This window comes from Chelmon rostratus, chromosome 1 (assembly GCF_017976325.1).
Source record: "Chelmon rostratus isolate fCheRos1 chromosome 1, fCheRos1.pri, whole genome shotgun sequence".
Lineage (NCBI taxonomy): Eukaryota > Metazoa > Chordata > Actinopteri > Chaetodontiformes > Chaetodontidae > Chelmon > Chelmon rostratus.
The window spans coordinates 15,300,362-15,312,637 of NC_055658.1; the positions used below are offsets into that span (position 1 = coordinate 15,300,362).

At 41.2% G+C, this 12,276-nt stretch overlaps 2 protein-coding genes across 3 annotated transcripts in view; both read right to left on the reverse strand.

Annotated features, from left to right (window-relative positions):
* dennd2b (DENN domain containing 2B) overlaps positions 1-5,253 on the reverse strand; it is a 47,956-nt gene extending 42,703 nt beyond the window's left edge. Inside the window, exon 1 of one of the 2 annotated variants that reach the window (XM_041933050.1) lies at positions 5,196-5,253. The gene's annotated coding sequence lies outside the window, so the exon portion shown is untranslated. Of the gene's footprint in view, positions 1-169; positions 318-5,195 lie in introns of those variants that run through there. The other variant, XM_041933041.1, reaches the window with a different exon arrangement.
* Positions 5,254-6,301: 1,048 nt separating this feature from the next.
* On the reverse strand, positions 6,302-11,407 carry tmem9b (TMEM9 domain family, member B). Its single transcript, XM_041936126.1, has 5 exons — positions 11,177-11,407; positions 10,417-10,508; positions 10,210-10,318; positions 9,585-9,719; positions 6,302-7,675 (listed from the first exon to the last, which is right to left on the reverse strand). Exons 1-5 carry the CDS (start codon positions 11,246-11,248, stop codon positions 7,520-7,522), a joined length of 564 nt encoding a protein of 187 aa, XP_041792060.1. The 5' UTR covers positions 11,249-11,407; the 3' UTR covers positions 6,302-7,519.
* Between the last annotated feature and the right edge of the window lie 869 nt (positions 11,408-12,276).

Sequence of the window (12,276 nt, forward strand, 5' to 3'; positions counted from 1 at the left end):
TCACATTGTGGAGATTAGGACGACACTTAAACGCACCTTGCTACTTTTTAAAGCAACTTTTAGGCTTTTTTTCCCCTCCCGGCACCGGTTTCTTAACCGCTAGCTGAGTTCAATCCTCCTGCTGCTAGCTCGTCAATAACGTTTGGAAAAGCTGGCGGCTGTGTGTTACCTCCGAGTTTCTCCTCACATCCATGGCTGCTGACATTTTCAGATTATAATCCCCTCGCGACGCACAAATCCCGTTCCTCTCCGCTTCGAAAAAGTTTGGCTGGTTACCTGCCCTCCTCCATAAACTTCGACTTATGTCTTTCCAAGCAAAACCGACACAAAAAAAAAGAAAAGAGAAAAAAAAGCCCTCCTGCCTCCCCTCTTCACAGCCTACAGCGGAGTGGAAGGCAGGACTTGTTACCATGGGAACGGGTTGTTTGCCCCCCGCTTTTCTCAGGATTGGCCCCGGCACCTCCTCCGCCCTCCCTCCGCCAGGCATTCAGCCGCGCGCTCTCTCCCTTGTTTATTGTTACGGTGGGCCGAGGAGCGCGGATGAATATTCACGAGCTGAGGGCTGCTGATGGGATGAAATCATGTCGGCCGCGTCGCAACACATTGTCACGCTGAAACCCTCCACTGGGCCCGCTGCTCAACAGGAATACATCTCACCCACACAAAGATGTCTTTCATCTGTTAGAGATGACTGTGCAACCACTAAGATACACGCACAAATACATTTCAGTGACATTGTTATATATTTAAAGCATATCGTTAGTGGTAGACTATAGCAGACTATAAATATACCACATGGTGATAATACTATATTATCAGCAAAAGTTATTTAAAATCCTATTTAGGGACTAGGACGTACTGTTACCGCAAAACAGATGTGAGAAATCATTGCAGAATCATGCAGCAGAATGGCCCCTGTCAGTGTGATATTACTGTATATCATACAATCTGAGCAGCATTTTACTGTTGTTTTGACTTCTTCACATGCTGTTGGGCTGTTTAGAAAGTGATGAAAGGGTTTGCATGTACAATCTTTATCTCAAAAAGTTACTTTTAACTATAGTTGCGATATTAAAGTACATATTTCCCTCTTAAATGTAGTGGAGTGCAAGTATAAAGCAATATAAAATGAAGTACTTCAGTGAAGTACAGTACTTGAGTAAATGTGCTTAGTTACATTTCACCACTGGTCACGCATTTCAGATCTTGCTTAAGCAAAAGTACAGCTGCAGCTGTCAGTGATAAATTGTCATGAATAGCTTTTTTATTACTTTTACTGATGCATTTACATTTCAATAGCATTTTAATGTTGTAGCTGGTTGAAAAGATAGTTTAATCTTTAGTATTTCTGATTGTAACTGGGGCACTGGGCAGGTTGCAGTAGACATTTTGGCACAGTTTGGCAGTATAAAATCAAATCAAATTAACGTGCCCTGAAAATCTTGTTTTTGCTGACCTCCAGCGGTTTTACCTTGCTGCAGTGATGTAGAGGTGTACTCCAGCATGCCGTGACATCATGTGCAGGTGTGGTCAAACTTTGAACCAGAGAGGGCAGTGAAACACTGTTGAGCTACTCTTTAAGTAGACTAATTTACAAGCCTGATTCCAAAGGAGTTTGACTCTGTGTAAAACATAAACAAAAACAGAATGCAATCATTTGCAAACAACAGTTTTAAGAAGTCTTCCTGAGCTCATGAAGTAACATCCTCTTTACAAGCATGTGTTCACAAAGTGGTGAACTTTGCTCCATCCTTGCTTTCATACCCAGTCATGATACTATCACCTGTTACCAATGAACCTGTTTACCTGTGGAATGTTCCAAACAGGTGTTTTTGGAGCATTCCACTACTCTTTTGTTGCTCCTGTCCCTACTTGTATGAAACATGCTGCTGGCATCAAATTCAGAATAAGCAGATATTTACAAGAATCAGTGAGGTTGATGAGTGTATGTGAAAAAGGATTTGCAAACTATCACATTCTGTTTAATTTATGTTTTACACAGTATTCCACCTTTTTTGGAATCAGGGTTGTAGCAAATGCACATACTTACATTGCACTATTGCACATCTCTCAATCATACAGTGCCATTGTTGTGTAATGTGCAATATCCCGCCTCTAGGTTTGAGTTAACTCCAACCAAATTAAACCACTTAACTCCGTCTGTGCTGCGGTTCGGGAACATTCACAGCAAAATAAGGAGCATCTTTGTCATGTCAGCTCATGTGAAACCATTTCAGGCTGTGAACTGTGCATTCATCTTCCAGACGACAAATACCATGAAAAAGCCACATGAATTCCAAGCTTGTATAGCATGCTTCTCCACGGCCAAGCGGTCAGTGGCCATTAAAAGGTATTCATCTGTTCACTAGTGAGTAAAGCTTATTCATACACACAGAGCTTCACAACAGGAGACAAAAGCAGGACACGAGACATAAACAAAATACATTTCTAAGAAGAAACAATTTGTTTTCTAGCTAATCCTCCATAAACACCCCAGATCTAACCAAACAAAATGTAACTGCACTGTAGGGCTCACAGGACATGGATCACCATAAAAAAAACATCTTTTACTGTTAAGATACATGAATTACTTAAAAATTCTGATTTTTAACACCTTTTCGAATCTGATTTATCAACAAGTCTCATTCTATTAAAACAAAGCTGGGACTTTTGTTTGTTGGACGATGAAAAACTGATGGAGGTTGTTAGTTACGCCTTGTCCCAGAAAAAAATGACACAAAATAACAGGAAGTTTAATCTGCTCATGAAGACTGTGTGATACAGTTAAATGCTCAAGAAGTAAGCAAGTGGACCTTGATTGGAGACTGTTTTGACGGCTGTTTCCAAGGTCAAAATTCAGCTCAGCACCAAAGACCTCCTGTTCACATGATATTAGGCGAGTCGATCCCAAACCTCACGATATCGAACATGAAATCTGTGTGTCTTCCCGTGCTGCCACATGTGACATCTTTGCACCAAATGCCGAAGCACTACCCATCCATAAAACCTGCTCCTTGCAGTCTCTCGGGGTGTCTTATCGTCCCGCAGACTTGGGAACGGAGGAAGTCACAAAAACCCAGACATCCGTCATCACGGTTCGTAACATCCAGCCAGCAGGAAGCCCATAGAGCTCTGCCGCTGCGCAGCTTTTCTCAGAGACCCACTGAAAACCTTTCAAGGCCTCATAAAAAGACTGTCCTTCCTGAAAACACTGCGAACCCTCACTGTCTGAGCACAAAAGACAGAGGCGCTGGCTGCTCTTTGTGGGATGTTTAACCAGGACGTAACATAAGCTTACACTTTCATGGAATTCATTGTTTCCATTGATCTGAGTGCCATCTGCATTTCTCATTAAAACCCACTTCCTCTGCTGGCACGACATGGGAGCATCAAACAAAGTTCAAATCAAAACACAACATGTCTCATGAAATCCTTACGTCCGCCACAGGACTCCCCACAGTGTAATGCAAAGCTCCAATAGCTTAATGCTCATTATTTCCGAGCCACAGTACATTTCAGGGCTCTGATGCTGTAAATCTTGGGTCTTTCTCCTCGTGATTACACACCTGCTAAAGCCACACTCACACAGGAGTTTATTTTCTCAAATCAAATCCCTAAACCTTACGTGTGTTTGTTAAGGATCCGCCGTGAATCCCAAATCCTAAAACACTCAGGGGGATTATTCCACAGCTCTATGGGGATTTTTCCACCTACACTCCAAAGAATTCAGCACAGATCTTTCCCTTCAGCTTCTGGACGTGCCGACGGGTTCGAGGGAAGTCTGAAAACGTTGAACCAATTTGAGCAGAGAACAACAAGAACTCAATGTAGCTGCTTCATTTTGAATAAGAGTATATGCGGTGCAATAATGGTCTCAGGAACAGACCCGAGGCGGCTCCTAAACTGCAGCATTATGTTGAGTCAGGCTGACGTGTCGAGTCAGCGCTCCTGACGGCACCGACACAGGAGACACAACCTGTGCTGTGAAGGCTCCTCTCTTGCTCTTTCATCTGTTTTTCTAATATTTGAATGAAAAACCGTCTGGCTTTGCAGAACGTTACTGTTGCTATTCTGTGGTTGTTCGGCGAGAATAACCAGGAATGCAATCATGCTGTTTGATTATTCAGATCTAGAGTTCACAGCCTCGGGCGCACTTCAAACCTGTTTTGACTGCATTTTGGGTTTTTTTTCTGGCAACTTTAAATCCCATGGAGTTAAAGCTTCTATCAAACACATCCTTCAACCTATCATCACTTGGCTTAGACAACAACACTGAAATAATACTTACTAACATGTGTGTATGTGTTGGCAAGGATGGAGGCCTCCTTTTTTCTCACCCGTACTGGACACACATATTTGTTTGTTACAGTATGCGCCATTAACAATCACCCATTTACTGTATGATATAAAAATACTCAATAAGGTGTCTGACTTATGACCAACCAGGTCATTCTTTGATTATTGACAGAATGGTTTGTCTGCATATCTGAAGTTTCACTGTTCACTCAATAACGTGTTAACACCAAGCTGCCATTTCTAAAAAATGCTTTGAATAACTGCAGCTGCAGCCTTGCAACACATCGTGCCAGCAGAGCAAGGACATTCCTTTATCTCGTGGCAATTTTAGCTCTTCACCGCACAGCAGCTACAACTGATCAGTCTGACTATTGACTCAGAAACCTTGAAGGCAAATGTAGTGTAATGTTTCACACTCTGGAGTTTGTGCATGGCAGCGTGTGTGTGTGTGTAGGATGAGTTTGTCTCGGAAAGAGATAAAAGAAATAACTGAACTGAAACTTGTAGGGACATGAAGGAAAAGGTAAGCACAGGTGGGTGCATCAGTGTCTGATGGGTGCATGAGACTATCTGGATGGATCAAATTCCAAGGCTGAGGCGCCCCCTGTAGGCCGACCCGTGCAAATGCAGCAGTAAAGATGAGAAGAACTGCGTTTCTCCTCTAAACATCTTTAAACTAGAGGATTAGACAGTTCGCCAACATCGATCAAAGTCAGCGCCTGTGGATAACTTCGTGTTCATCATATCAACAATACAGCAGACTATAAAGTACAAAGAGAAAGTCCTCTTCTCTCATGAAGTCAGCTTTCTAAAGATGCTGCAAAGTTACTTAAAAAGGTAAAATCTCGTTGGATTTCTATGCATACAACATTCAATGAGGTGAAACAAAGAAAGCCTACCTGTGTCTCTGTGTCGCTGCAGTGTTTGTTCAAAGCTCCATTCTCTAACAGCCTCTGTGTCGCTCTCTGTCTCTGCAGCCTGAAAACTGATTTTTTTTTTTTTTTTCTCCTGCGGAAAAATAGTCTCCTCCGTATAACTTCATGCAATGAGGGGAAAAAAAGGAAAAGCAGACTGCACAGGAAATGATGACGCAGCTGTGTGGGAATCACTTTGCTTAGGCTAATAAAGAAAGAAGATACTAAGAATTAGTAAACATTTGCAGAATAATTGATGTAGTCACAGTTAAGTTCAGCTGGTTTGAATGAAGAGTTTAACTTTAACACCTGAGTTTTCCAGTCGTTCAGTTCATAAAAGTAAGTGAAGAAGTTCAGTCTGAATGTGCTATAATGCTTTGAACCAGGTGGGGTTATTTAAGGTGTCCTTCTCCAAATAAAACTGTGAACATGTCTGCAAAGTATTCATAGGAAAATTTTTTTGACCAGGCAAGTCCAGATCTGAGTCCCTGTAGATTATTTTTCCATTTGCGGTGTCAAAGCCAAACAGTGAATAGAAATCATTATCAAAGGGTCAGAGATTTACTGCTGGAACTTATCTCACCAATTAAAAAAAACAACATGTGCATCAGAGCAAAGTGTACAACTGACCTGTGGCCCCAGACCCTCGGGGACCCCTGACTCGTGGCTAATTTGTTTGGTAAAATGGCAACAAACCAACAAACAAATGTGTGCTTTTTAAATATTGAGGGTCCTACCTTGGCTCGTCCTTTTTTGCCAGATGTTTAGGCCGTTTTATAGTTTGTTTTTTAAATATTTAAGTTGGACTACATCCCAAAACAGCAGCAATGATCAATCATACAGCAAACCTGACAGTGTAGAAACACTGACAGACTGGGCAGTGGTGCATTGAAGGTTAGAGAAGCGAACTTGTTATCAATCCTCCTGGAATTAGCTATGTTCACATAAATCATCCAGCTACCAATCTGTATTATCTCTTCAGATACAAACTGGGGGGGTTCTTTGTTCTTCCAGCTGAAAGAAAAGTCACAGATTAAGCATGCATGTAATGTTCAGTGTGAGGGAGTTTCAATGCATTACCAATGCAGGAATCACAAATATTACATAAATTTATTTCAAAGTTAAAGGTTCACATATACAATAGTTAAGAACACTTTCATAGGTCTCCCAACAGTGGTTCTTCATCCACTCTGCCCATGTACACAGCCCCAATATACACAAAATAAACTTCTATGAACTCAAGAGTAACACAGCTCTGTCATAATAATAATAAAGACCTTCATAATGGAACTGATGTTTGACCAAGCATACAAAAGTGCTAAAATATAAGACAAGACATTTGCTGAGGCAGTTGAAGAGGGCACTGATTTCAGCAGATGATCAACAGATGAGGATCAATAGCACGGCTACGTTTACTATGACATCACCAAGAAATGGCATCGATTTCAGCAACGAGGTTCAGTGGAACTATTTGTAAGTATCAAATGCCAAGTATTGCATTAAACAATGGATTTCACACCAGTTATGAGACATTAAACATCATGGTAGGAATGACGGATTGAAAACACACTTATAAAAGATGTATTATAAAACATGCATCTTCAAAAGAAGGCTGAAAGATTTTCAGTTTTACACTATTTCCTTTCTCCTGTGGTGAGAGCAGTACTTCCAGTTAGTTTTTGGGTGGGAAATGCCCACCAGCTACACGTTAACAGGTCATTACTGGTTCAGTTATCCAGCTATGATGAGCGGCATCAGCCAACATCTGGATGTTTAGTCTCAAAGCCAGCTTGGTTTGTAAGTAAGTGAAAGACTGTTCGGCTTTGGACTGATGGCACCTGACACTGTGGCCAGAGAGAAAGTATTCACTTTATGATGTATTTAATTGAAAGATTTATTTTTATCTCACATTTATTAGTCTCTACCATCAAATGTTTCATTGCAAATTCTCCCATGACTTGGCACCCCTGCAAACCCGACTGCAGGCAGAGAGGAAATTGAGCTTTTGGAAACTCTATTTAAGACTGCTCGTTCAAGATTGTGCAAAAATGAATTCTCTGTAATCTCTTGTGCTGCCTGCAGACTAAATAAGAGCTCCCAGCTTTGATTACACATCTGCCAGGGACTCTTGCTCTACAGATCCAGATTTCTTCACCATGTTCACCTCAGAAGTGTCACATTTGATGAGCTACAAACCACAAATGAGAGAAAGGAAGCGATATAAACTGAGGGTTCTGTCACAGTGGGGTTTTTTGTTTTGTTTTGTTTTGTTTTCTTGCTCCACCAGTAACTCTTGTTCACACGGCAGTTTAACTGAGAACAACATGGCGGTCGAACACAGACTTCCTCTGTTCCTGGACCTGCCTCCTCCAGCGCTGCTGAGCGTGCTCCACCTTGTTCAGCATGTTGGGTCGAGAGTGTGAGCGGGACAGAACGTTGTGAGCATTGGCGAAAGGCTGTTGGTCCTAAAAACACAGAATGGAAAAAAAAATAAAAACAGAATGCTATCATTGGTAAACAAACCATTTACCTAGAGCAGTTTTTTGAAGTCTCGGCCATGCAGTAATATCTTTGATACAATCAAGTGTTTCACGAAGTGATGAACCTCGATCACATCACTGATCACTTTCTGCTTCGTTTCTGTTTTAGACAGCAGCCCAATTTCTTGGGAATTGGGGTTGTAATAACAATCCAATCCAATCCAAAGTATTTTGTAACGTTCTATAAAAGCAGAGTTGCTGCACACATAAAAAGTAAATGCAAGAACATGATTGGGAGGATCACAGCCACAACTGCCATCTGTGAGCAACGTTATCAGTCGGGCAGCCTCTCTGTATCAAAGACTGACTAAACATTACAAGCCAACCATTTCCTCTGTAATTAATGTAGCAGCAGAGCTTCCCGCTATGTTGGTTTTGCTTATAAATCTTTCTCTACTTGTTTTGATCCCTTTGACATTTTATAAGCTACTGTGCACAAATAGCCTAAACTTTGGGCCAGATCATTGTAGCATTACTGTCATAAGCTTTCTCTAGCAGTGGTAATTTTCCTGTTCTGCTGCTGAGCTATAAACCCAGAGAAAGCAAAGATAATTACATATCTCCTATTATTTCTAAACAAACAGCAAACAAGTATCCTCCGTAAAGGTAGAAGCAACAGCGTATGAACCTGAACATTAGCATATTTTGCATATTTAGTTGTCATCTTCCTTTCATTAAACAGTATCACACTAACCATGTAAAACATTTAGGCTCTTAAGACTGCTTGGTCACATTTAACAGCTTTTTTTAAAAGAAAACTCTCATGTAACACTTCCTCTTTCCTGAACTTTGCCAGTGAAAACACAAAGTGCTCAGAAAGGCAGCAGCAGTTCCCCCTCTCGCCTCAGGCAAAGGCAGTCACTGTTTTCCTTTCTTAATATCTGAACCCATGTCACTTTGAACTGATACTTGTTTGCTGAAATAGCCAGGAATGGAAATGACAACTACATCAGCTACTAGATTACAGTTAGACATTTAACCCAAAAAACAGAATCCGTTTATGCATACACTGCAATTGTGAGATCAGTCTAAAACCCTTGTCTACTCCAAGTTGGTTCTTTTTTACTCATTTCTATACATTTAGTGGGAACTGGCTTAACCTGTTTAGTAATTTTATGCTGCCACGGCAAGAAATTTGAGCAGCCTTTACTGCTTGAGCAATTTTTTTCTGTTCTTAGTCTGTAAAGCCTGTGTTTATCTAAATAACCAGGTTTAAACCAGCAGAACTGTAGCTACATTAACCCGCCTTCTTTTAATCACAAGACCTAATGAAGGAACCTGGTCTCTCATTTTAATGTTTAAGAATCAAGTTAGTGCCAAAAAACATGGAGAGCTAGTCTGAACAGGAAATGGTTGAAGCTGCCTGTCTCATGCACTGCTGCAGCTCTTTGCCTGTGATTGTGGTTACTAATGGATCTGATACAGAGTGAGAAAGCACTTTTAAAACCTACACACCACTCCCTGTGTTTGGAGTATATTTTATCCATACAGTACAGCTTGCAGGATCTGGCCAGATGAGACCAGCTGCTGTAACACTTTGCCCAAATGAACTGCTGTCAAACTTGACATTTACATGTTGATTTTGGCTAATGGCTGCTGATTCGGAAGTTATTTGTTGTATTTTATGTGCCATTTGAAGCACATTCCAAATTCACCTCTTGAAGGATAAATCCCATGTGACATTTTGGACAAAGGGGCGCTATAGACTTGTACATGAAATTCTCATACCTCGTTGTCTGGGTGGAAGGGTAATTCAGGTAATTACCATAATATGAAACATTACTGCACTTTCTTATTTTGAGCTGCAGTGCCGTAGCACTTAGACAACACATACCCCAACATCGTCATCACTTTGGATAAGCTGCGAGTGTCCAAACAGACGCCTCTTCAACATGGGCTCCAGGAGGGTCAGGTAGACCATGTAGAGCAGCAGCAGGCCCAGAATGGAGAGGTACATTATGATGGTAACCTAAATGCATAGAATGATTAGTGCCTGGTTTGGTTTCCTTCAAAATGTGTACGATCCAATCATAGAAAACACTGTGACTTAAGTGACAAGTAGTGCTGAAACAATCAGTCCACTATTCAATCAGTTGAACGACAGACAATTTATCTGCAACAATAATCTATAAATCATTTAAGGTATATATCGAGAAAAGCAAAACATTCACTGATTCCAGCTTCTCAAATGTGAGGATTAGTTGCTTTTCTCTATTTTATTGTAACAGTAAATTTAATACCTTTGGGTTATGTAACTGCTGCTTAGACAAAACAAAGGATTTGGTGATTCAAATATGATGGGAAATATTGTTTCTCACCATTTTAAAACAGCAAGTAAAGTAAAAAATGAATCAATAATGAATGTAATCATTACACACAGCCCTGCAGTGAAGTGACAAACTTGTAATGTAATCTATAATCCCTCACTCTCTGACTCACAAGCCTCACTGTCAACTTACCTTAATGGTCCCTGAGCTCCTCTCTTCATATTTACACTCGCAGCGCAAACAGTAAGCCTCTACATCTTTTCCGTCAACTGGCATGGGTTCAACTACATGGAGACAGTTACTAAAAAAAAGACAGAAAATAACATTACCAGGCCAGTAGAAAGCGGGAAATGGACAGCTCATATCATTCAGGGAAGTGTAGTGACGCACTTCACATACCAGTCTTTGAGGGAAACATTTTGCTTGTAGATTTGTCCCTGGATGTCTCTGTATGGCGGACAGATGCATTTACAACGGATGTCTTCAGAATTCTGTAACAGATCGATTACATGCATCATATCTTTTTTCCTGTTTGTTTTTTCCCCTCTTCTTCTCCCTCTTCAAACACTTTGTTGACGTTTTAAAAAGTGCTTCATAAAGTAAGCTATTGCTAGTCAGTAGTGGTAGTATCCACTTCATCAACTTATAACCTTTGTTTTGTCAACCATATTGTACCAATGTATTTCTCTTGCACATTGCACACGATTGACGAGCAGCTTTGATATATACATTAGCCTCCCTACACACGTACACTAACGTTATACACTAATGAGCAGACACATGCGGTACATCGAGCTAGCTAAACCTGACGCGGTCATATACAACAGCCATGCAATAAATCCAACTTTTACTGGCGTTATTAATTTCAGTTTTCGTTGAACCTATAGTTCACCAACAAAGGGGCACTGTGAGTACGTAGCTGCCATATGATCATATATGTTCAGAAGTCAGTTCAGCGTTAGCAACCTTTGCGAGGTTTATGATCGTCATAGGAAAGTGCAAATCCCAGGATATCAAGAGTTAGCTAAGCTATTCTCCACCTTAGCTAACTGTCAAGACTCGAGAGACAATTAATCTTTGGAGATTTAGTGGGAAGATAATTAAGTTTACGTTATCATTTTTCTGTGACGCTAGCTAACCTAGCTAACATTAGCCTTACCTTCGCTGTCACTTGGCTTAATAGCACAAAACAAGCCAAAGAGAAAGCCTCGAGAAGAAGCGCAGACTTCATATTTACAGACGGTCACAGAATTTTAGTTTCCAGCCTTTCAACAGCCGCTAAACTGTTTCCAGAAACAACGCCAGTAGTGTAAAAAAAACACCCTAATAACTGACGACGTTTGCCATCAAGCTAATTCAGGGATAAACCGTGGATGTATAAACACCTCCAGCAGCTGACTTGTAGTTTCCGGAGATGGCGGCCGGTTTCCGCACACAGGACCAGTGGAAGCGCTCGATTATGTATATGGGGAGTGCTGGGCGGGCGGTCAAACTCGTTGCTATATTAGGTTCATACCCCTCATGTGCGGCGCCACAAACCGCCCTTACAGTTGATCCGGGATGTCTCTTTATTATGAAATGAACGCAACCCTCGCTTCGACAAAGCTGCAAGCAAGCAGTCGGATGAGCAAACTGTTGTCCGGGGACCACCATGAGGACGCGGAGTAGAGAGCAACAGTTTGATATATGGTAGATGGCACGACACTGGCTATGGAGAACAGATAACAATACAGCAGATACAGTCAAGCCCAAAATTATTCATACCCCTGGCAAATTTTGACTTAAAGTTACTTTTATTCAACCAGCAAGTTTTTTCTTGATTGGAAACGGCACAGGCGTCTCCCAGAAGATAATAAGACGATGCTCATTCATTGGCCTTGGGCACCAGTGGACTTTTCAGCATGACAACGACCCAAAACACACCGCAAAAGTGGTGAAGGAATGGTTAGCGGATGAAAACAATAACGTTTTGCAGTGGCCCAGCCAAAGTCCTGACTTTAATCCAATTGAGAATCTGTGGAGGGAGATGAGAGTGATTAAAGATCAGGGTGATGGCAAGGAGACCCTCCAACCTTAAAAAGTTGGAGCTCATCACTAAAAAAGATGAATGGGCAAAAATACCAGTGGACATGCAAAAAGCTGCTCAGCAATTATAGGAAGCATTTGATCATTTTCCACAATGATGCCACTTGTACATCGTCTTATCTTCCGGGAGATGCCTGTATCATTTCCAACCAAGAAAAAACTTGCTGGTTGAAT